The sequence below is a fragment of the Seriola lalandi genome, unplaced genomic scaffold (genome assembly GCF_002814215.2).
Source record: "Seriola lalandi dorsalis isolate HSWRI2012SDOR001 ecotype SW California unplaced genomic scaffold, Sedor1 jcf7180002054583, whole genome shotgun sequence".
In the NCBI taxonomy this organism is placed as follows: Eukaryota; Metazoa; Chordata; class Actinopteri; order Carangiformes; family Carangidae; genus Seriola; species Seriola lalandi.
The window spans coordinates 464,212-483,881 of NW_019525136.1; the positions used below are offsets into that span (position 1 = coordinate 464,212).

The following is a 19,670-nucleotide window of genomic DNA, read 5'->3' on the forward strand; positions in this document are numbered from 1 at the left end:
GGGGGGGCAGGAGGGAGAGGGCAGCTAGCTCCCAGGCTAACAGTTAACTCTACAGTGGAGCTGTAATTCTGCACATACCGAAGAACATATGACACGGACAGGTTCATGAAAGAGGGGCTGCTCTGTTATAAGATATATGTAAATATATGTATGAGGTAGGATCCATCGGCTGAGCCTCAGACTTCAGTAAACTGTAGCCGCACAGTCAGTGAAACATAGTGAGTCATGTGTAGCTGTTCTTGTCCTCAGAGCAGAGCAGTGTCTGTGCTGACAGCTTGGTGAACACAGACTCAGATCCACTATGGAGGACTGAGGCAGACCTGTTCGTGGACTCACTGACTCCTGTGTGTTTTCAGTGCTTTCAGATGAACCCACCAGCTTCACCATCACTGTCACATCAGATGCAGGAGAACATGGGGAAAGTGAGTACACTCACGTCATCCACTGCACACATGGCTGTTAAAACAAACAGTTATGAAGTGTCACTCAGTTCATAGTAATGTCATGGCTCTGATGATGAAGACTGTGATCACATGATCTGTCTGTTTTCTCGCTGCAGCTGTGGAAGCAACACTCAAGTTCACATATGTAGAGAAATACCCAGATGAGGCTCCGCTGTGGGAGATCCACTCCCAGGAGAACCTGGAGGACCAGGACGTGGAGGACATCCTCACCTTACTGCAGCAGCAGGTCTGTCCATTACAGTCTGATCTCCTTAGGCCACATCCATTCCTGTATCTCTGCTCTGGCTCTGTTCACTGTGCTCTGATGTTTCTGTGTCATGTAAATCACTTGTCCTGTGTTCACCTCTGAGAAAACAGTCAGAAACCAAAACTGAGAATGGTCTTTTTCTTGCTTCATGATGGCGTACCCTATCTTTACATTAATGTCACAATCAGAAAAACCATATTGATCCCTACAGGGAAATTCCCTTGTTTCAAGTTCGAACACACAGTTCGAAAGAGGACGAAAATAAGTTTAAAAAAAAAAAGTAGTAATAATACATACTCAATAAGTGAATAGCTAAGTTTCTTGTGTTTATCTTAAATTACTATTAATAATGATAATAATAAACTTAATTTGTATAGCACCTTTGATACAATAAATGTATCAAAAAGTGCTTTACAAGAAAGAAATTACATGGACCAGTGCTTCAGATGAAAAAACTAAATGAACATAAAAACATGTAAAATGAGAATGTAAAATGAGATGGAATAATAATAAAAAAAAAATTAAAATTTAGAAATAATAAATAAATAAATAATAAAACTTTTATCCCCAATTTTCCTCTGGCTGTTGCTGGGAACCTTCAATAAACCACCAGTAGATCACCTCAGGTTACTTGGAGGTCTATACTCAATAAGGGAGTTAAAATGTAGCTTGGTAAAATGTACAAATGTGCAAAGAAATCACGTGCAGAGTGTCCCTTGATTGATGTCCCTGAAGATCATGAAGAAAGCACTGGGGTGCAGAGTGGAGGACGTCGCACATGGTTGCCAGGTGAGCGGAGGGTTTGTAGTATGAACAGTTCACTGTCTGGGCTGCAGGAATATTTCCCTCCCGTCCGCCTGAACCGCCTGAAAGCTGTCCATGGTAGAGACGTGATCTGGAGGATCTTCCTGTAACCATGTCTCGACCTCATATCCACTAGTTCCACCAGTGATCTCAGGTTGCCCATGACGATAGGAGGAAGACAGGCTCGTCTTCATCAGTCTCTGTTGTCCCAGCTCTCTTCCCCTGCCACCTCCTCCCTCCTCTGCATCGTCTATGTGCCCACCTCCAGATTTCTGCAGCAATGTCCGTTGCCCTGGTCGCCACGCCAACCGGCGTCAGCACGATCAGCTGCTCTTATGTAAACAGTGCGACTGAAGTTACTGTTCTGTGGTAGCGAAGCTGAATGAAAACGCATCAGACTACACTCACAAAAAAATTAAATCCCACAATGAAAAAACAGCAGAAGTATCTCTTCTCTCTTTCTCTAAAAAAAAAGATAAGTTGGAAAAATGAGGAAATGAGCAGGAGCAGCTGCAACAGGCTGCATGCACACTTGACACAAGAGGTGGTGGAATACTGTTAGTTCTCTCCCAACATCGCTGGAGAACTAGTATGAAAAAGTCTGGCTCCATTCTGCAGTAAATAAACTCATGGCAGGTCTATCAGGAGGTGACGACATTAACTAGCTGCTGTCTGATGAAAATATACATAATGTTACTAAGCAACCATCTCCTGATCTGACACAATGTACCAGTATCATCATCCTACATGTGTGTGTGTGGTCACTGCAGGCAGAAGAAAACCTGGGCATGGTGATGATCTTCACTCTGGTCACAGCTGTTCAGGAGAAACTCAACGAAATTGTGGATTTGATGAAAAACAGACAAGAAGAAGAGAAGAGGCGGAAAGAGAGAGAGGCAGAGGAAGCAGAGAAGGTAAGAGCTGGATAATATATAAAGCTTATTTATGTGCTGTGTAAATATGTATACAGTATACATCTTTCTCTCTCAGTTCAAATCAGTTAAATTCACTAAGCTTTATGAATGAATGTCAGGTGAACAATGTTGCCAGTGTCAAAGATAAAAGAAGTAAAATGAGCAAAAAGTCAATAGTAAAATTAAATAAGTGTGTGTGTGTGTGTGTGTGTGTGTGTGTGTGTGTGTGTGTGTGTGTGTGTGTGTGTGTGTGTCTGTGTCTAACAGGTGGCGTTCCAGGGCACCGTGGTGACCATTGAAAACTTCCTGGCATGGAAAGCTGAGTTTGAGCTGGACATGGCTGAGCTGAGGAGGAAGAAGCAGAAGGAGGAGGAGCAGGCGGGAAAAACCAAACTCACTGGTACACAAACACTTTACAGTCGAAGCTCACAACCTGCAAAGTTGATGACATCAACATATGAACTGGTGAACATGTGATCTTTCCCTCACCAGGTAAACAGCTGTTTGAGACAGACCACAACCTGGACACGTCAGACATTCAGTTCCTTGAAGACGGTAAAAGAGTGTTTCTGAATCTCAGGCTGTTAATGATGTTATGTGAAAATAATTGAATCTGTTTCATTTAATTCAATTTAAATGGACAAAAGCATAAACACCTTTAATTCCATAAGTGAAATATAAGTTGGTTTGTGGTCCAGACGATGATGTTATAAGACACTGAAATTGTACAAAAGGTTAAAATATCAGCTGATAAATGAATCACATGTATGTTCTTTGGTACGAACATGTCTGAGAGTACAGCGGCAGATCTGAGGAGGTCTTAGTCTGACACACGCACTGCTTTCTTCTTCTGCAGCTGGAAACAACGTTGAAGTGGATGAGTCACTGTTCCAGGACATTGAGGACTTGGACTTGGATGAGGACGACCCAGACTTTGACCCTTTAGAGATGGGCAGTGATGAGGACTGAGGCAGGAGGAGGACTGAGGACTGACAGGACCGTGCTGCTCCTCTCTGGGACGCGATCGCCTGACAGACACACCCAACAGCCGTGTTCGTTTTTTAAAGACTCTTATACAAACCCAACACACCCACATACACACCCACCAGTGTCTGTTTCTATGCCTGACCCATTAAAGTGACCAGATAAATGTCTGACTTGGCTCTGGTGCTGTTTGACCTGCAGGACGTCCCAGTGACGGACTCCTCGTTCGGCCAGAAGAGGGCAGTGTAACATCAAGAATGGCCGCAGGATTCAGATGCTGAAGTTATAGCATCATTACCACAATAAATAATTATATTCACTTACCATTACAAGTAAGATTAATACATTTTGTTTAGGTCAGAGAAGTAGTGACAGAAAAATGTTCCATCAAAGTTCATGATTGAAGCTTCTTCATGGAGACTGACTCGTTTATATTGTAGTTTTATTCTTGATGTTCAGGAGGAGGTTTGAACAGTTTGATTTAAAGTTCATCTGCGTGTAACCATGTACATCACACTTTATAAACTCATCATGTTATTTGTTTGTAAAGTCTTCATCTGCAAAGCAGCTGGTGATTAAAGCTAAACGTAGGTGTAGTTGCCATTTGTCTTTCAAACAAATCTAAGTCTTACAAAAATCACAAGGCCACTGATGCACCATGGGAGATGTGGTTTACGCATGCAAAAGAATATATTGTCCAAACAAAGCCAATGTGTTTTCTTTTTGATTTATTCGTCCAAACGAACAGCAATCCAAGGGACAAAGCGATCATGTTTCCTGCTGCCTCTCCTGCTCTGGTAAAAAAAAAAAAAAAAAAAAAAAACATTGGCCCATCCAGGTGCATGCTGGTCCTAAACCAGTCTACCTTACTAAATAACCTCATGTGTCCACTGTAGATACAGATACCAATACTAGTTAACCAAACTAACTCTGATGGAAAGCAAATATTATACAACAGTTAGTTCCGACCAAGTAATTTGATTGGCCGAGAGTCATTCCCTGAGTGCTGATAGAGAACAACAGCACTGGGACTTTTAACTACATGTATCAGTCCGTTTCACAGGTGTTAACCATTAATCAGCATCACATTAACGGTCTTTATCTATCTTAGATTGAAGCAAACTTTGCAAAGATGAAAATATTTATAATATATATATATAAATATATATTTATAAACACGAAAATGAGGTTTCATTTTAGCATTTTCATTTATGAATGTAAAACTTAAAACTTTGCAAAATTATATAATTCAATTGATTAAAAAATATTTCTTTTCATATTTTGTTTTGATCCTTAAGAAACCAAAAAATACATTTTCCAAAAGAAGCTCAAAGCTACAGGACAAACCTTCAGATATAGTTTACAGGTAGGTATACACTCCCAAAACAGACGTTCTACAGTGTCAGTATGACAACCGCAGGAAGTAGAGCTTATGTCAGTCTCATTTCTGAATGTGACAGAAAGAGATCTAACTGGGTGACATGGGTGAATGATTTGAAATGAAACCTTCACCTTATTGACCAAAAACATTTTTATTCTTTTTTTCCAGCATAAATTGTTTACACAACTTTTCAAAAAAAGCTTTACTAGGTGAAACAGAAACAATACCACAGAGAAAGCTTAAAGCTCACTTTTCAATCTGGTGAGTCAGCTGCATCAGTAGAAGGAACATCGAGAACATGGATACACCAGATGGAACAGGATCAAAGACTATGGCAAGCTGTTCAGGAGTTACAGGTGGTTTGTCTGGAGGACTAGACCCAGTCTGAGTTGTTTTAATTTCTTCTTCCTCCTCTTTTAATTTGGCACAGGAAGTGCATTGTTGCCTCCTGCCGATTAAAAACAACAACACACGTGCTCTTAACAGAAATGATGTACGTGTTTATTTGCATGTAGAGACACTGTAACCCACTGCCAGGTGTGAACAGCAGCAGTTCCTGATCCAGACCAGGCTCTGAGTCCACATCCCTCTCAGTCTGTTCCCCTGGTGACTTCATTTAAACCCTTTTGGGTGATGACATTTCTCATACGTATCTCATAGAGTCCTTAAACGGTGGTGTCCATGGCAACCAACATCGCACAATGCAAAATTTAACCTTTGATAAAATGTAAAGTCTTTAGTCACACATCACTAACGATCAGCTGTGGCAGCAAATGATGATGTGTGTGAAACTGCTGTGCAGGGTTCAGACAGGGTACAGTCACTGGACACACGGATGAAAGACGACACAGTCACAAACCTCTCAGTGCATCAGTGTTTATTGTCTTTACACAAACAGTCATATAAGAAGTGAATAAAATACAGTGTAATATTGAAAATATATAATTTACATCAGGTAACACGATGGTTGAACATAAGTTAACAGGACTAAACATCAGTGTTGGAAGTCAGTGTTCGACAGTGTTGTTCTTCCATAAGCCAGCTCTGTCCTCCTCTAATGATTCCCACATTGTACTGTCACACCACAGTATGTTCACTTTAATGTAATCTTCATAAAAATATCATTAATATTGTTCAACATACATGAATATACAGTGTTAATGAATATGTCCCCGGAGTTACTGAGTTGACAAGTTGTCTGTGGCAGTTTCAAGTCGCTGTGAAGTGTGTGTGTGTGTGTGTGTGTGTGTGTGTCCTTTGTCTGCAGCTCTGCAGCATGAGCAGCCCAAACCTCAGCTGATTCAAACTGTATCTGTTGCCATGGAAACAAAGAGTCGAGGATTTGTCAGTCCGAGTCAAGAGGCTGAAGAACAAATGACGTCACGAGTCGTTGGTGTTGAGGTCAAAGTCCAGTCGTTGGTCTTTTTTTGATTTTCTCAAGTCTGAAGTCAGTCTTCAGGTTCCCGACTCGAGTTGGATTCAGAGTCCAAGTCGTGCGACTCGAGTCCAGTCCTGCAGGTCAGACCACATGACTCTGTCACTGAACACAAACAGCGAGCGTGGTTCCAACATGTATTCATCATTTTCAGGTTTAAACTGTGATTTCTGTGACCATCAATACAGACTCTACTATATATTTAGCAGCCAGAGAAGTCAGTCCATAGAACATGTTTACTATGAATGAGATCAGTTCTACTTCACAGGTGAGGCCTTTCACTACAGTAACAAACTAAACATGCATAGAGCTTAACAGTGAACAGAGAGGTTCATTTACTGCTGTCACAGTAACTGCTCCATGTGCAGAGCCAAGCAACAACAATGTAAATGTGACAACAGTTAAACAGAGCTGACCCCACCAGCTGTATCTGTTCTCTGCACATCAACTCTGACACTTCTTACATGAGCACAAAACAAGGCTTTCTACATCACAACATACCTACTGCATGACCATGAGAATATTGATTCTACTTTGTCAAAAATCAGTTTTTGCATAGATTTTAAAATGTCGAAAATGAATGGAAACCACTGGCTGCCCGGAATGAAGAGAGAGACTCTGTATGGCTGAAGGAGGAAGAGGAGAAGCAGATTTTTTTCTTCTGTATAGCACAGAGTTCATGAAGCTGCAACTGTGACTGTGTTCTTCTTTTTGTGTTGTCAGTCATGAGACGAACAAGGGATCACTCCATGTCCCTGATGTCCCAGATAAACGACAGAGGAAAGTCCTTCATCTCTTTGTGGAAGACCTTGTCGAACATCTCGTTCTGGGCCACAGTGAAGTGGTTCTTCCAGTCCCCGATGGTCCCTGATACAGAACATGGAGGGAGAAGGAGAAGGTTGTAGTCATGAATAAACAGGTTACTGTTCTTCAACCCGTCCTACAGTCATAACCCTGGTCTCCTTTGAAAGGTGACTTTAAGTTTTACAACCAAACGGTCAGATTGAGTAGATACTGAAGCACAGTGGTGCTGATCTTACTAGACCTCCACCATCCCCTTAACTTGCAGGCTATTGGCAGACGCAAGAATTTACAGATGTCCCCTAAACGCCTCACATGCAGGCAATGGGTAGACACTGGCTATAGCACACATCATCAGGGGCCCCTCAGCAGTGCTCTGCATAGTGTCTTAATGGAAGGTTTAAGGGGGTTTATAGCTGTCACTGTAAAATGTGCCAATATGAGGGGCCATCAGGGGGCCCTTTTTCCCCTAGGGGCCCCAAGCATTTGCCTGGTTTGCCTCTCCTGGCAGTGCACCTCTGCTGAACCAGAGTTACAGAGGTAGCTTTTTTGCCTTGCCTATTTGTTTGGGAATATAATGGCTTGCAATTAGACCCTCTGTGTGGAAAACACTTCCTGTATGTAGGAGTATTTGTGTTTTCCTCACACAACAACACAACAAACCACCGAACACTCAAAAGTGTTACAGCTGCAATACTGTTGAAAACTCAGCACCAGAGTCATTGCTGAGTGGTGTGTGGGTGGTGCAGTAGGTGGTGGAGGGGGTCAGAGACCTGAGGTTTGATTCACAGGAGCAGTACATCCAGTTCACTCATATGTTCCAACAAACAGCTGTCTCCCTGTGTATGTGTAGGCTGCGGTCGAACAGTCTAAATAATCTCCTCTGTAACCACCTCTCCTCCACCTCCATGGAAAACGTCCTGAGGTCAAGGAAAGCTGTGAAGGAGAATTCATAAAGACTTAGGAAAAACCTGACTGCACTTACACTAGGAATTTTTATTTAAACTAACTTTATTTATAACACTTGGACGATAAATCCCCCTTTCCTAACCACTAACACAAAACAAACAGGATTGAAATGTTTAAAAAAGATAAATGAAAGAAATATACAAATAGAGAAAGTTGAGCCATTGAAATAATAATTAAATAGAAATTAGGAACTGAGCAAGAGACCAGAATAAATCATATTCAGACAAGTTTATAGTTTACTGGCATAGGAGCTTTTAACATTTTATACATTTCTTAAGTAGAGAAAATTCACACGATGGGAGGGGATTTAGTGAAACAACATTAATGTAGCATTTTGTTATGATGATGACGTTTCTCTGTTATTTCTACATTTACGTGTCTCTGCTGTGGTGAAACTACAACGGTGCATCACTTTAAATGTTGTTGCAGCAAGGAATTGTGGGAAGGCATTTTCTCCTTCCCTTTCATAAAAGAAGGTTCAGTGTTTCCTAGGCTAAAGGAGATAAGATAGGAAGCACTGAAGCTCCTTTCCTCATCATGACGCTGCTCAGATAAAGACTGGCAAAGACTTTTGGACCGCAGCCTAACATTCAGTTGTGTTTTCAGTTGTGATCCTAGTGACTCCTAGTGGTCGCTCAAGGTGCGTGCGGAGTGGGACTGGGTGGAAACGCTTGAACCTCCCACACGTCACACCTTCCCAGTGAAGCCCAGCACTGAAAGCCTGGTGGGTTTTTATGGATTTGGTTGGTTTGGGTTGCCATGCATAACCAAACCGTCTTTTATATTACCAATAGCTCACACTGTTACTTGTATGTGAAAGGTATCACTCATAGTGATGAACCCACAGAGAATTATCACACATCCGCTTCACTAACTGATTGTTGCAAATAGAGTCTCAAGACGTACGGTGTCCAGCGGGTCCCAGCACTATAATGAAGCCTCCTACAAAACGCTCACATTAGATAGAATTTGGAGGGGAGAGGTCCCAGAACTTGTACATGACTTTAACTGGAGCACATGAATCCTGACCATCAGCAGATTCATTATAATTCTGTGAGTGTTGCCAGAACCTGCAACCGGTTTTGTTGCTGAATGACATTTCCTCACTTAATGTCCCTGAATGTCAGAAACGTGAAGTACTGGCAGGTTTAACAGCTGCTAAGAAAATGCTTGTAATGAGTTAGAATCCCCCCCCCCACACACACCCTGACCATAACACAGTGGCTTTTTACTTTTCTTGACATTATTTATATGGAGTTCTCAACAGCTCGTAAAAATGGGGCTAAAGAGGCGAACGTGAATATGTGGCTCTCAGCAGCTGCTGCAATGAAAGGCCTTTTGTGATTTCTCTTGTCTGCTACATACTTGACCCACATCCAATCCATCATCCTTGGCCATTTAATAGATCCATATAATGTGTTCCACGGGTCAGAGGGAGGGTTCCCTCCCCCCCTATCTATCATATTATATTTAGTTTTTTTGTTTGTTTTGTGGATGGGGTGGTTATAATGTTCCACTTTGTTCACTGGCCTCTACATCATTATGTTTATGCCCTTATTTGGTAAAATGGAAAATAAAAACATTTGATAGCAAAAAAAAAAGAACTTTATAGCAACAGCTGCCTGAGAGTGACCGCTGGACTCAGATTCATCATGCGGACACAAACCTGACTCCAAGTGAAAGATCATGTTGCTCTGTGTCTGCTGCATGTGTGAACAGGTAACCGTCTGCTGACAGGTTTGTATCATATCTTAAAGATGATAATGTGTCAGTGTTGTGTCTACAGCTTGTTTCTGCTGCCCTCAAGTGGCCAAAAGTGGGTTACTGCAGATTTACAGCCTCTGCGTGTAGCATCAGACTCTGGTGTTCAAAGGTTCAGTATGTGGTGGTGACATTTTTTAAAAATTAAAAACCATCAGAATAATCCTACACACAACAGTTTAAACATAAGCTCAGTAAAGCTCTAAGATTGAGTCTCACCCCGGCTGTTCAGTCTACCTCTTGCTACACACGTTATATGAAGAGGCTGCGTTATCAGACCAAATGTTTCCAAAGCTGTTTACAGTGTTAGGATGTAATATCAGTATACAGTTATTAAACATATTTAATAATTTAATTAATTCATTCTGTGGGTTGACAGTTGAACCTCTTGGGTATATTTAGGTAGAGGTTGACTTCCTGTTCGCACCTGAAGCAGTAAAGACTCTTACCTTTCCTCATGAACCTGCCCTGGTGGTGGTTGAGCAAGTCACCTGGCACCTGCTCGTAGTTGGCCTGAGGGATCTTCTTCATGTTCTTGAAGGTGCTGTGTTTCACCACGTTGGCCAGCTGCTCGTCAGTCAGCTCTTTCCCCAGGAACGAGGAGATCCTCTCCACTGCAGACTGCAGGTCCTGAGCAACAACACAGTACCATGGACGATCTCTTTCTAAAGCACACTGATGCTACAACAGACGATATGACCGGACGTGGTGAGACGGAGATGATTTGAGTCATACCTGGATCATTTCTTCATACGTGATGAACAACATGTTCATATCATCCTTGTGAGAGAACCAGGTCTTAACGTGATCAAACCAGCTGCACCCAAACACTGCAATGAACAGAGCACAATGTCAGTGCCACACTTCGGACACTCATCATGAAAACGTATTATTCTGTGGAGGACAGCTGCTCTCACCGTCTCCTCTCATGAACTTCTCAAAGAACTCGTCGAAATCCTTCGGCGTCTCCAACATGTTTGCGAGTTTATGGAAGTAGAAGTAAGACACAAGGACATCTTTGGGATTTCTTGCCACGTAGATCACCTAAAGAAAGGAGGTCAAACCTGGACATCACCGGAGTACAACTGTATCCTGTTCACTGGGGACTAACTGACTCTTATAACTGCCTTGCTGGATTTAAGCAACATTATCAGTGTATCGGCCTATAACTATGTGTTCGTGCCACAACCCTGCTGGGGCCCGAAATTGGCCTCTCAGTGTTAATGAGATGATTTGGGCGTGTAGCATTTCCTGCAGCTACAGGGCAGGAAGTCACAAGACCAACTACAACAAACATGAGGGGAACACAGGATAAAGAGAGAGCAACACAACAAAGTGAACCCACTGAACATCGGGGGGTTTGTGTTGTCGCTGGAGCAGCGGGGTCTTAGAACAGCAGTCGCAGCCCAACACTGTGATCCAGAACAAGCAGCCCCCACTGAGGAGGTTTCCGTGTAGTTTACTGTTGATGTTAACGAAGCCCAGAGGACGAATCAGAGCCTCCAGTGGGACAAAATTTCCACTCTGCATGAGGTTGGGTATCGTTCTCAAGGCTGACACAACACATTCTGTGTATTGTACTTAAAAAACAATCAGTGACTTATTTTGGGAAAGAAGCTGTTTCAGGTGTTGCTTCACCTGTGTGGTCACTATGAAGGATGTAGTCTGAGCTGATGTTAAACTGTCGTACTTCATACACAGAGATGTTTCTATTGTTTAGCCTGCCCTCATAATTAGTGTACATTCAGGCAGTTCATTTTTTCCTTTTAAAACAAAAACAAAAAACGAAAAAAAAAAACCCCACTGTATTTCTGTAACTTTCGTTTTGAACCAAAAATGTAAAAACCTTTTTCTTGTCAGAATTAAAAAATGGAAAAACAACAACGTCCCATTGGAAGAAACAGTCCAATTCTGTGTTTGCATATTCCTTTTTTTTAGTAGTAAAGGGAAATATTTCAAAATAAAAGCCAAGAGGGTAGCGTTGGTGTTCTATAAACGTAGAATTATGCCAGAGAAGAAGCCATCGCATTGTGGGGTTCAATCCAGAATATCTATGAAATTGATTTTTTTTCTTTGAGGTCTGGTGCATGTTGGTTGCATTAATCATTCATCATATCTATACTGGCTGTAGAACGATTTCTAAACAATTTCAAAGTAAGTGATGGGGACATGGTTCAGCTGAAACTAATATGAGTTTTCATATCTTCCACAGTTATTAACTATCCCTCCACAGTCAGTGGAAACAGAAAGAGAACATTTGGTTCTAAACAGAGGAAGTTGGGGAGATGCTGGTTTGATGCAGACTGCCGGACTTTCATGTGAACTCAGGTGGAACAGGGACTGTGCATTCTGATCTAGCTTGTGAGTATATGAGTGTTGTTCTTAGGCAAACTTGAAAAGATATGAATTTGTCCTTTAATATGTGACACATATTGTGAAGACAGGAAGTTGACCAACTGATGGAAGACCAGCGATAAACTGTCTGCCTCAAAGAGAAAAGCATGAAGGACATTAGTGATACAGCTTAATGAGATTTTTGTTGGCAGCACTCTAAGTCACCTATTTAGTCTGTCTAATCTAATCAGTAATAATTATGTGATAACTTAGTTTTTAATGCAGCTGTAATCTGATCTAAGTGTTACTGTGTGATGATGAACGACAATATAGTAAAACACAGCTGGAACCATATAAAATATGAAGAACAAAAACTAAATATTGATAAACATTTAAAGGTCCCATATAGTATAAAGGTAGATGTCCATGTGTTGTTTGATTATAAATCTGTATTGCCTGTATTCAGAAACTAAGCCTTAAAACCAGCCGTTAGGCAGTCACCGCTCTCAGTCATGCCCCAAGCCCCGCCCACCTGGACCCACCCTGCAACCTTGCAGGATTTGGTTTCTCTGAGTGTTTTCCTGAAAACTGCTTTATTTTTATCTGATCACTCAGAAAACAGAGGCTCAGAGCCTCCTCTCTTCTGATTGGTTCACCACCCTGTTGTTACTAAAGCTCCAGAGAGAAGATGAGAGGAAATGTAAAACTACACTGAGATGGTTTTTGGTTCTTAAAACTACAAATATATCTTCTAATGGATCAACGCTTCAAATAAAACACATGAGAAAAGGAGAATATGGAGCTTTAACATAATATTATATCTGCTTTCAACTGCATGAGTATATGTTTATATACTGCTCATGAATGCTAAATGGAGGAACCTAAAGTAAAATCTTTAGGTTTAGGTGCAGGTGAGATACAGTTGTTTAAAGAGCTGACCTTGCCCCTCTGGCTCAGAGCAGGAGGCATGAACTGGTGCTGCAGGTGGGTGACCCTCAGTCTGGGTGACGGGGCCGTGATGAACGCCTGTCTGTTGCCGTTCACTTCGATCCAGGGGATGAGATCTGCGTTGGAGAACTTATTGAGCTTGCTGATGGCCATCACATCTCCTTTCATCTCCAGGAGCAGCAGGATCTGCTGCATCCAGATGGTCCCTGTCAGACAGAGCAGACAGGCCTCATTTCCATCCCCCAGACTCTGTGTGTACAATGGCAGCAATTAGGTCAGCCTGGTGTATGAGCACACCTCTCCTCTCCGCTCTGAGGACCTTTGTCCTGATTTCTCTTGGAGTGTTTTCACAATACTCACTTGTCTAGCTGATGGTTTGATACCCTGCTCTCTGCTGAAATCAATTTGTTACACACAAAATAGCAGGACATTCATCTGGAAATGCTGTACATACTAATCAGCCTTGTTCCTTCCACTATGCTGAGAGCGCCACAAACCGCACTGACCTTTAGTGCACTCCCACTGCGTGACACTGGACACAACAGTGTATGTGATGGAGCCTGCAGCAAAGCCTGGTGCCTCCTCTGTGTGTGTGCAACACGAGTCTTCCATCTCTATGTTCCTCTCACCTGATTTCGGGTATGTGACGACAAACACGTCAGAGTCTCTGATCTCCAGGTTGTAAATCTGGTCCACATCCTCCGGATCATGAGTCCCGCTGATCAGCTTGAAGCCTTTGTGCGGCACCAGTTCGTGGTTGTGAGTCTTGGCATCATTTAAATCCATGATAACTGAAGCACAACAGAAGCACAGGTGTGTTTTCTTTACCTGTCTCTTCTCTAGTGAAAGCACAACAGCACTTTGTTAATACAGCTTAACTGATTCCTGTGTTTACATTGGTCTCAGTTCATCTACAGTCACCAGCGGAAACACTAACACTAACTAATCACTAACGTGTCTTGAGTTTCAGTCAACTGACTTTCCCAGTTTCAACAGCAGAAATAAAGTCACACTGTAGAGCGCGCGCACTAATCTGTCCGCGTGCCTCTATCAACATGTTTCCTACCTGCTCTGTTCGCTCCTCTGTCCGACTGGAGGAACCACGTCCAGTGTGTCTGATATGATCTCACTGCCACCAGCAGGAAACACCTTATATGAACCCAGATCAGTGGCAGAGCTGCGGAGGCCGGAGGTCCCTCCTCTTTTCCTCTGCTCAACGCTGGAGATGCGCGTGGAACGCGCGTTTTTACGCACTGTCAAGAAAAGCATCTCCGAGTCCAACGCGCCCTCAGCAAACAGAGTGATGACGGAGGAGAGGAGGAAAGGAAGGAAGGAAGGAAGGAAGGAAGGAAGGAAGGAAGGAAGGAAGGAAGGAAGGAAGGAAAGAAAGAGGGAAGGAAGGAAGGAAGGAAGGAAGGAAGGAAGGAAGGAAGGAAGGAGGTCACTCAGTCAGCGGCGCAGTGGGTCAAGTGATTAGCGCGGGAGATGAAGTGACTGTAGCGCTGTCCCAGCTGAGACCGCCACAGGGAACTGATACAGGAAAAAGCTCAAACTGCTTATGCAACATCAAAACCCAAACAAGGTTCTGATGTTGCATAAGCAGCACTTTACAGAGAAGTATGCAGAACATACACACACTCACCAGAACAAACAGTCCAGAGGCTGAACCCCTGAACCGCTTCACCTCACATGAACCACAGAGCCTCAAACTCTCCGCACTCTGCTTTGGTCCTGGACTGTTGATCCAGCACAGTCACTGTTAACATCGTTTAAAATCCACTGAGGGTTTGGTAAGAAAACTGATGAATTATAGCCTCTGCTCTAATAACCCGGATTTTATATTTCCCATAATGCATTAATGTCTGATACATCTGTCAGACCCTACACCCCCTAGTTTAATCACTGTTATCAATTTGTCCAAGCTGAATTAATCCCAATGACATCATCAGGGTCATTTTCTCAGACTTCAAGGATGACATCATAGCCCTGTTTTCATTGGCTGAAAATGAATAAATTGGTGGACTGTCCCTTTAATTGCAGTTGATGTAATTAATGATTCTTTTTTTATTTACACACTGAATCTGTCCAAGCAGTTCAACACAGTCAGCAAATACAAAAGCGTTAGTGTTTCCCCCACGTCAGTCGAGGCTCATCTGGCAGCAGGATCAGCTTTCGCACATCTGGACCGTGGGACTGTGAGGGGGCAACAGTTTATGTCAAGACCGTGTACAGGTTCTGGACTGGACTGCAGGTCCACAAACCTCCCACAGTGTTTGAAGACCGTTTGTTCTGTTCACATCTACAGCTGTGACCTCACACTGTCGCTGCCTGACTGTCGGTAAAACGTGTCACAGAGTCATCCTGTGTTAATTAACTTATTCAAAATCCACTTTCTAGTTTATTCTGCATCTTTTAACAGCAAGTAACAATCTTCAGAGGCAAATGGTGACGAAACCAGACTATTTTTGTCTTTTTTTAAACTTGGTGAGGTGAGTGAACTGTCATGTTTCCATTCACGAGCTCATAATATAGAAATAGTCATTAAACGCAGCCCTGATCGTCATGACGGAGGTCGTGTCAGAGGCTGAGTGACTGAGCAGTTGCCTGATACAACCTCCATGACGTGGTCTCACCTCAGGCTCACTGTAGTTGAGCTTGACGAACAGACACACTCATTAAACATGTGATAAGTGCAGTGAAAGAGCTCATCTGCTCTGGCAGCCTGAAGGTTCCTGTTTTATTGTAGCAAACATGTCATAACTCTTCATGAAGCACAGCAGGAGGCCCCTGAACAGCTGCTGGACCTTCAGCTTTACTTCACTTACAGCCACTCATCACACTGTGGTTACACACACATGACCTCTGTTCAACCTGTCATGTGACTCCTACAGCTAACAGAGCCTGAGTGATGATGTAGCTGTGCACAGGAGGTCAATTACTTACGATGACAAATATTTGATGTTTTCATTTGTGCTTATTTTTAGCTCAAATTGATATCTGCTTGTTGACGATGTGTGAGGTAGATGACTGGACGCATGGAGGGAAAATAGTTTATTTAAAACATTTAAAAAGTACAAAATGACGACATTAAATAAAAGAGGTAAATCAGATGTGTTCACAGTAAAAGCAGAAGTGTGTTTTCTGTTCACGGGATCCGCTCAGCACACAACATCCCGGAGTTCAAGATGCTCCTCTGAAAGAACAAACACAATGAGCTGATACACAGACAAACAGCGTTTATTTACACTCTAAAGCTGCAGGGTTAAAAGGTAAGCCAATCTCAGCTGTTTTGGTAACCCAGTGATGGGTCAAAAAGGGAACTGACCCAGCCATGGGGTGTTTTAACCCAGCAGGGTTGGGTTATAGGTGTGACCCGCAGCATGTTGGGTAAAAATGTTGTTGAATTTAAAGCTACCAAGAAGTGGAATGAAAAAAAAAAAACACCCCAAATTCTGGGTTCTCTCTATCACTGGGATTTAAATGACTTATTTAATGTCAGTTAACTTCTTCTTCTTCTTCTTGAAACAAGCACATAATGTCCCAGCCATTCTTTTATTGCTACAACCAAAAAATATCAAGTTAGCCATGTATAAGTTCCAATACATTTAAAATCTATAAAATTAATTTCAAATTGATGTTTCTCATCATCTTTCTTTTGGTGGCCTAAACTGCGTAAAAATGGTGGACTGTGAAGAACGATCCAGCCCGTGATTTTGAGGTGCATCTTCAACCCATGGTGCTGGGTCACTATATTTAACTTAATGTCAGAACCCAGCAGCTGGGTTATTAAAACAACCCAGCATTTATAGTGTGTATCCAAACTTCACTGAACCTCTAATTCAAAGATTAAAGACCTTCAACAAGGTCTTTGTTTAGTGACTCGTGATGACGTCACAGTGAAGGAGCATCGCTGCAGGACTAACGATCAACCTGAAGCATCTAACGGGCCAGTTTCACCTTTAATCCGACTTCACTCCGACCCTCAGCAGGTGTGTCACGCGTCTCACCTGTTTCTCCTCCGCAGTCAACACCCCCTGCACAGCCACCACCTGGTACTGTTTGTGCTTCAGGCTGCCGGGGAACTTCCTGACGTGGCGGACGGCTGTGGAGACGGTGTTCCTGCTCATCAGCTTCCTGGTGTCTGATGCCGAGGAGCCAGGATCCAGAACCAGGAGGCACAGGTTCCCGTTTTTCTTCTGCTCCAAGCCCACAATAGAGCGGCTGTGACCTGCAGGAGGACACAGGGTGAGGAGAGGGAGACCAGGCAGAGGAGAGGAGAGGGGGACAATGACGCTGGATGAGAACTAGGTCTTGCGAGGTGATTTCCGACTTTGTTGGAAGGCAGATGTGATTCAAGCTGTTCTGAACAGAGACACTGGAGGGATGTAGAATGAGAAGCCGACTGTCACAGACGGGCGAGACACAATATCGTTTAAATATGGAGGTAACAGTTCACACACACCTTCCTGCTGCTGTAAATACGCTCTACAGGACCAAATGTGGATTATTCCGCTGCTGAAAATAGTCCCCAACAAAGTCAGTTTCCTCCTGTTTGTTTGATAAAAACTGCAGGAGCCTGTTTAACATGAGGAGGAGTTAAAGAACTGTGCTGACAGCTCTGTCACACTGCACCGAGTCATGACATGTTGTTATTCTCCAGGCCTCACAACAAACAAACAAACATATATCTATACACTCAACCTGTATATGAACACTATAATGATCACGTCCTGAGGTGACCACAGTATTTATCTGCGGTTCAGCTGCTGTGTGCTCTCTCTAACGAAGCCCTTCTTAAAGCCTCTCACTCACTGTGGTGAAATCTGTCTACTGCACATTTCACACTTCACTGAGCTCCTCTGACACATGGTGTCTGGGACAGTGTCTAATGAAGAGAGATGAGTTGGTGGAAAAGTTCCCTATTTGTTCCATCAGCTTGTGGACACATTGTCCTCAATTACTTCCTGTGAAACAGGGATAATCTGTAAAAGTAACAGCCCACACAGGTTTATTATTAACAGCAGCAAATACAAGTACTCTTTCACAGATGGTACAATGGCACTTCAGTCACTGTGCTATGTTCAGTATGCTGACCTTTCACCCTAAAACCATGTTTTTACTCCTAACCCCAGCCAGGAGATGCGCCCAACATTTGATTATCACCATAAAACTGTCTGATTAAAGAATAAGTTCCTCAACTCTCCTCAGAGTGAACGTCTCTGTACAACACACACACACACAGATGTAGGTGGAATCAGCAAGAACAAACATAAGAGTGAAAAATGTGGAACTGCTCCCCACCTCTCCTGCTCTCCACAGTCAGTGTTTACATGTACTGAAATAACCCGACTCTTGCAGAAACTTGATGTCAGACATGTCAATGTAAACAGGAAACCTGACCTCTGTTATCAGGAGAAGGGATTAGAGAGATTTGCTGAAGGCAGACCTGATTACCTGGCCTTTAACATGCTTCCAAGGTTTCTGAAAACGTTGTAAAGGATCTGTTTGGAGAAGAGCCAAAGCAGTGCAGAGGGAGAGAGGAAAGATCATTATCTGGCTGGTAGTTCTGCAGCAGCAGACCTGAAATGATTGAGTCTCACACTCTAAAACTGTATTAAAGGAGAAATAAAGAAATTAATTTAGCTGGAGAACTGATGAGGGACAGAGTTGTAAAAATAACAGTCCAAACTGAAGCAGCAGAGGTTTCACTCCCTTGTGTGGGTCAAGCTTCAAAAACACTGGATCCTTCATTTCCCAAGATGCAACTCAGTTAGATCTTGTCATTAGACCCTCATGGCATAGTAAACACTCACATCCTTCAACCTCCACACAGCAGCTCTGGTGTAAGTGAATGAGCTGAGACGGTTCTGTCAACTGTCTCCAGGTCAACGCTAAGTCGACTCTGATTGGCCACAGAGAGAACTGAGGAAGCTACATCTGATGAAGACTGTGTGACATGATCAAAAGCTCCAGGACAAGAAATAAATGGACCGACTACAGGGGAAAACCCAGATCTCCTCGAAGGTGGAACATGGACTGAAGCAAAAATACGGTTCTAGCTAGAACTACAAGCTGGACGAGTTATTATCCACTGACCTCTCTAGAGCAATGAAGCTAATGTAGAAAAAAAACAATAGACCATACTGCACCTTGCTGCAGTACAACTCAGTTCAGGTTAATGTTCTCCCCGTTCAGGTTAATGTTCTCCCCAGTTCAGTTTAATGTTCTCCCCAGTTCAGTTTAATGTTCTCCCCAGTTCAGTTTAATGTTCTCCCCAGTTCAGGTTAATGTTCTCCCCAGTTCAGTTTAATGTTCTCCCCAGTTCAGTTTAATGTTCTCCCCGTTCAGGTTAATGTTCTCCCCAGTTCAGTTTAATGTTCTCCCCAGTTCAGTTTAATGTTCTCCCCAGTTCAGGTTAATGTTCTCCTCAGTTGTTAGCTTCACTGGACTGAAGCTAAAGCAAGAGAACCACGGCTGTAGAACACCTGACATTTAAGCTTTGGACCTGTTCCACATACCTTTATGTGTCAACCGATCAGCTGAGGCGTGAGAACATCACCCAGGTAAAGACACAGGTAGGAGAGTGTCAGTGCAGCTGTAGAGTGTGTGATGGGGGACTGAGGCGGGG

General features: G+C 42.9%; 3 protein-coding genes across 7 annotated transcripts in view; 1 reads left to right on the forward strand and 2 right to left on the reverse strand.

Annotated features, from left to right (window-relative positions):
* The window catches only part of rwdd1 (RWD domain containing 1), a 3,813-nt gene extending 230 nt beyond the window's left edge, over nucleotides 1-3,583 (forward strand). The window contains exons 2-7 of one of the 2 annotated variants that reach the window (XM_087177204.1): nucleotides 357-422; nucleotides 560-690; nucleotides 2,286-2,429; nucleotides 2,697-2,826; nucleotides 2,919-2,984; nucleotides 3,286-3,583. In XM_087177204.1, coding sequence (XP_087033330.1) covers nucleotides 357-422; nucleotides 560-690; nucleotides 2,286-2,429; nucleotides 2,697-2,826; nucleotides 2,919-2,984; nucleotides 3,286-3,398 — 650 coding nt within the window. In that variant the 3' untranslated portion in view covers nucleotides 3,399-3,583. Of the gene's footprint in view, nucleotides 1-356; nucleotides 423-559; nucleotides 691-2,285; nucleotides 2,430-2,696; nucleotides 2,830-2,918; nucleotides 2,985-3,285 lie in introns of both variants that reach the window. The other variant, XM_023418674.2, reaches the window with a different exon arrangement.
* A 2,073-nt stretch (nucleotides 3,584-5,656) lies between these two features.
* LOC111664175 (amine sulfotransferase-like) lies at nucleotides 5,657-14,524 on the reverse strand. Of its 2 annotated transcripts, none has more exons than XM_023418669.2 (7): nucleotides 14,109-14,524; nucleotides 13,549-13,833; nucleotides 13,034-13,248; nucleotides 10,678-10,804; nucleotides 10,496-10,590; nucleotides 10,210-10,390; nucleotides 5,657-7,096 (listed from the first exon to the last, which is right to left on the reverse strand). In XM_023418669.2, the coding sequence occupies exons 2-7, from the start codon at nucleotides 13,826-13,828 to the stop codon at nucleotides 6,972-6,974; spliced, it is 1,023 nt and encodes a 340-aa protein (XP_023274437.1). In that variant the 5' UTR covers nucleotides 13,829-13,833; nucleotides 14,109-14,524; the 3' UTR covers nucleotides 5,657-6,971. The 2 variants fall into 2 exon arrangements, with proteins under 2 accessions (XP_023274437.1, XP_023274439.1); XM_023418671.2 differs by having other exon boundaries at nucleotides 13,672-13,833; nucleotides 14,109-14,516.
* A 1,554-nt stretch (nucleotides 14,525-16,078) lies between these two features.
* zup1 (zinc finger containing ubiquitin peptidase 1) overlaps nucleotides 16,079-19,670 on the reverse strand; it is a 21,280-nt gene continuing 17,688 nt past the window's right edge. For all 3 annotated transcript variants that reach the window (XM_023418668.2, XM_087177205.1, XM_023418666.2), the window contains 2 exons: nucleotides 17,050-17,270; nucleotides 16,079-16,235 (listed from right to left, as the gene is read on the reverse strand). In XM_023418668.2, the coding sequence (XP_023274436.1) occupies nucleotides 16,188-16,235; nucleotides 17,050-17,270 (269 nt within the window). In that variant the 3' untranslated portion in view covers nucleotides 16,079-16,187. The remainder of the gene's footprint in view (nucleotides 16,236-17,049; nucleotides 17,271-19,670) is intronic.

Excerpts from the sequence above, each read along its gene's own strand:
- LOC111664175 (XM_023418669.2), bottom strand. The coding sequence starts at position 13,828 with ATGGATTTAAATGATGCCAAGACTCACAACCACGAACTGGTGCCGCAC. Across the intron at positions 10,805-13,033 it reads CTCTGAGCCAGAGGGGCAAG|GTGATCTACGTGGCAAGAAA; the intron begins GTCAGCTCTTTA and ends TCCTTTCTTTAG. Across the intron at positions 7,097-10,209 it reads GGGCAGGTTCATGAGGAAAG|GGACCATCGGGGACTGGAAG; the intron begins GTAAGAGTCTTT and ends GTTCTGTATCAG.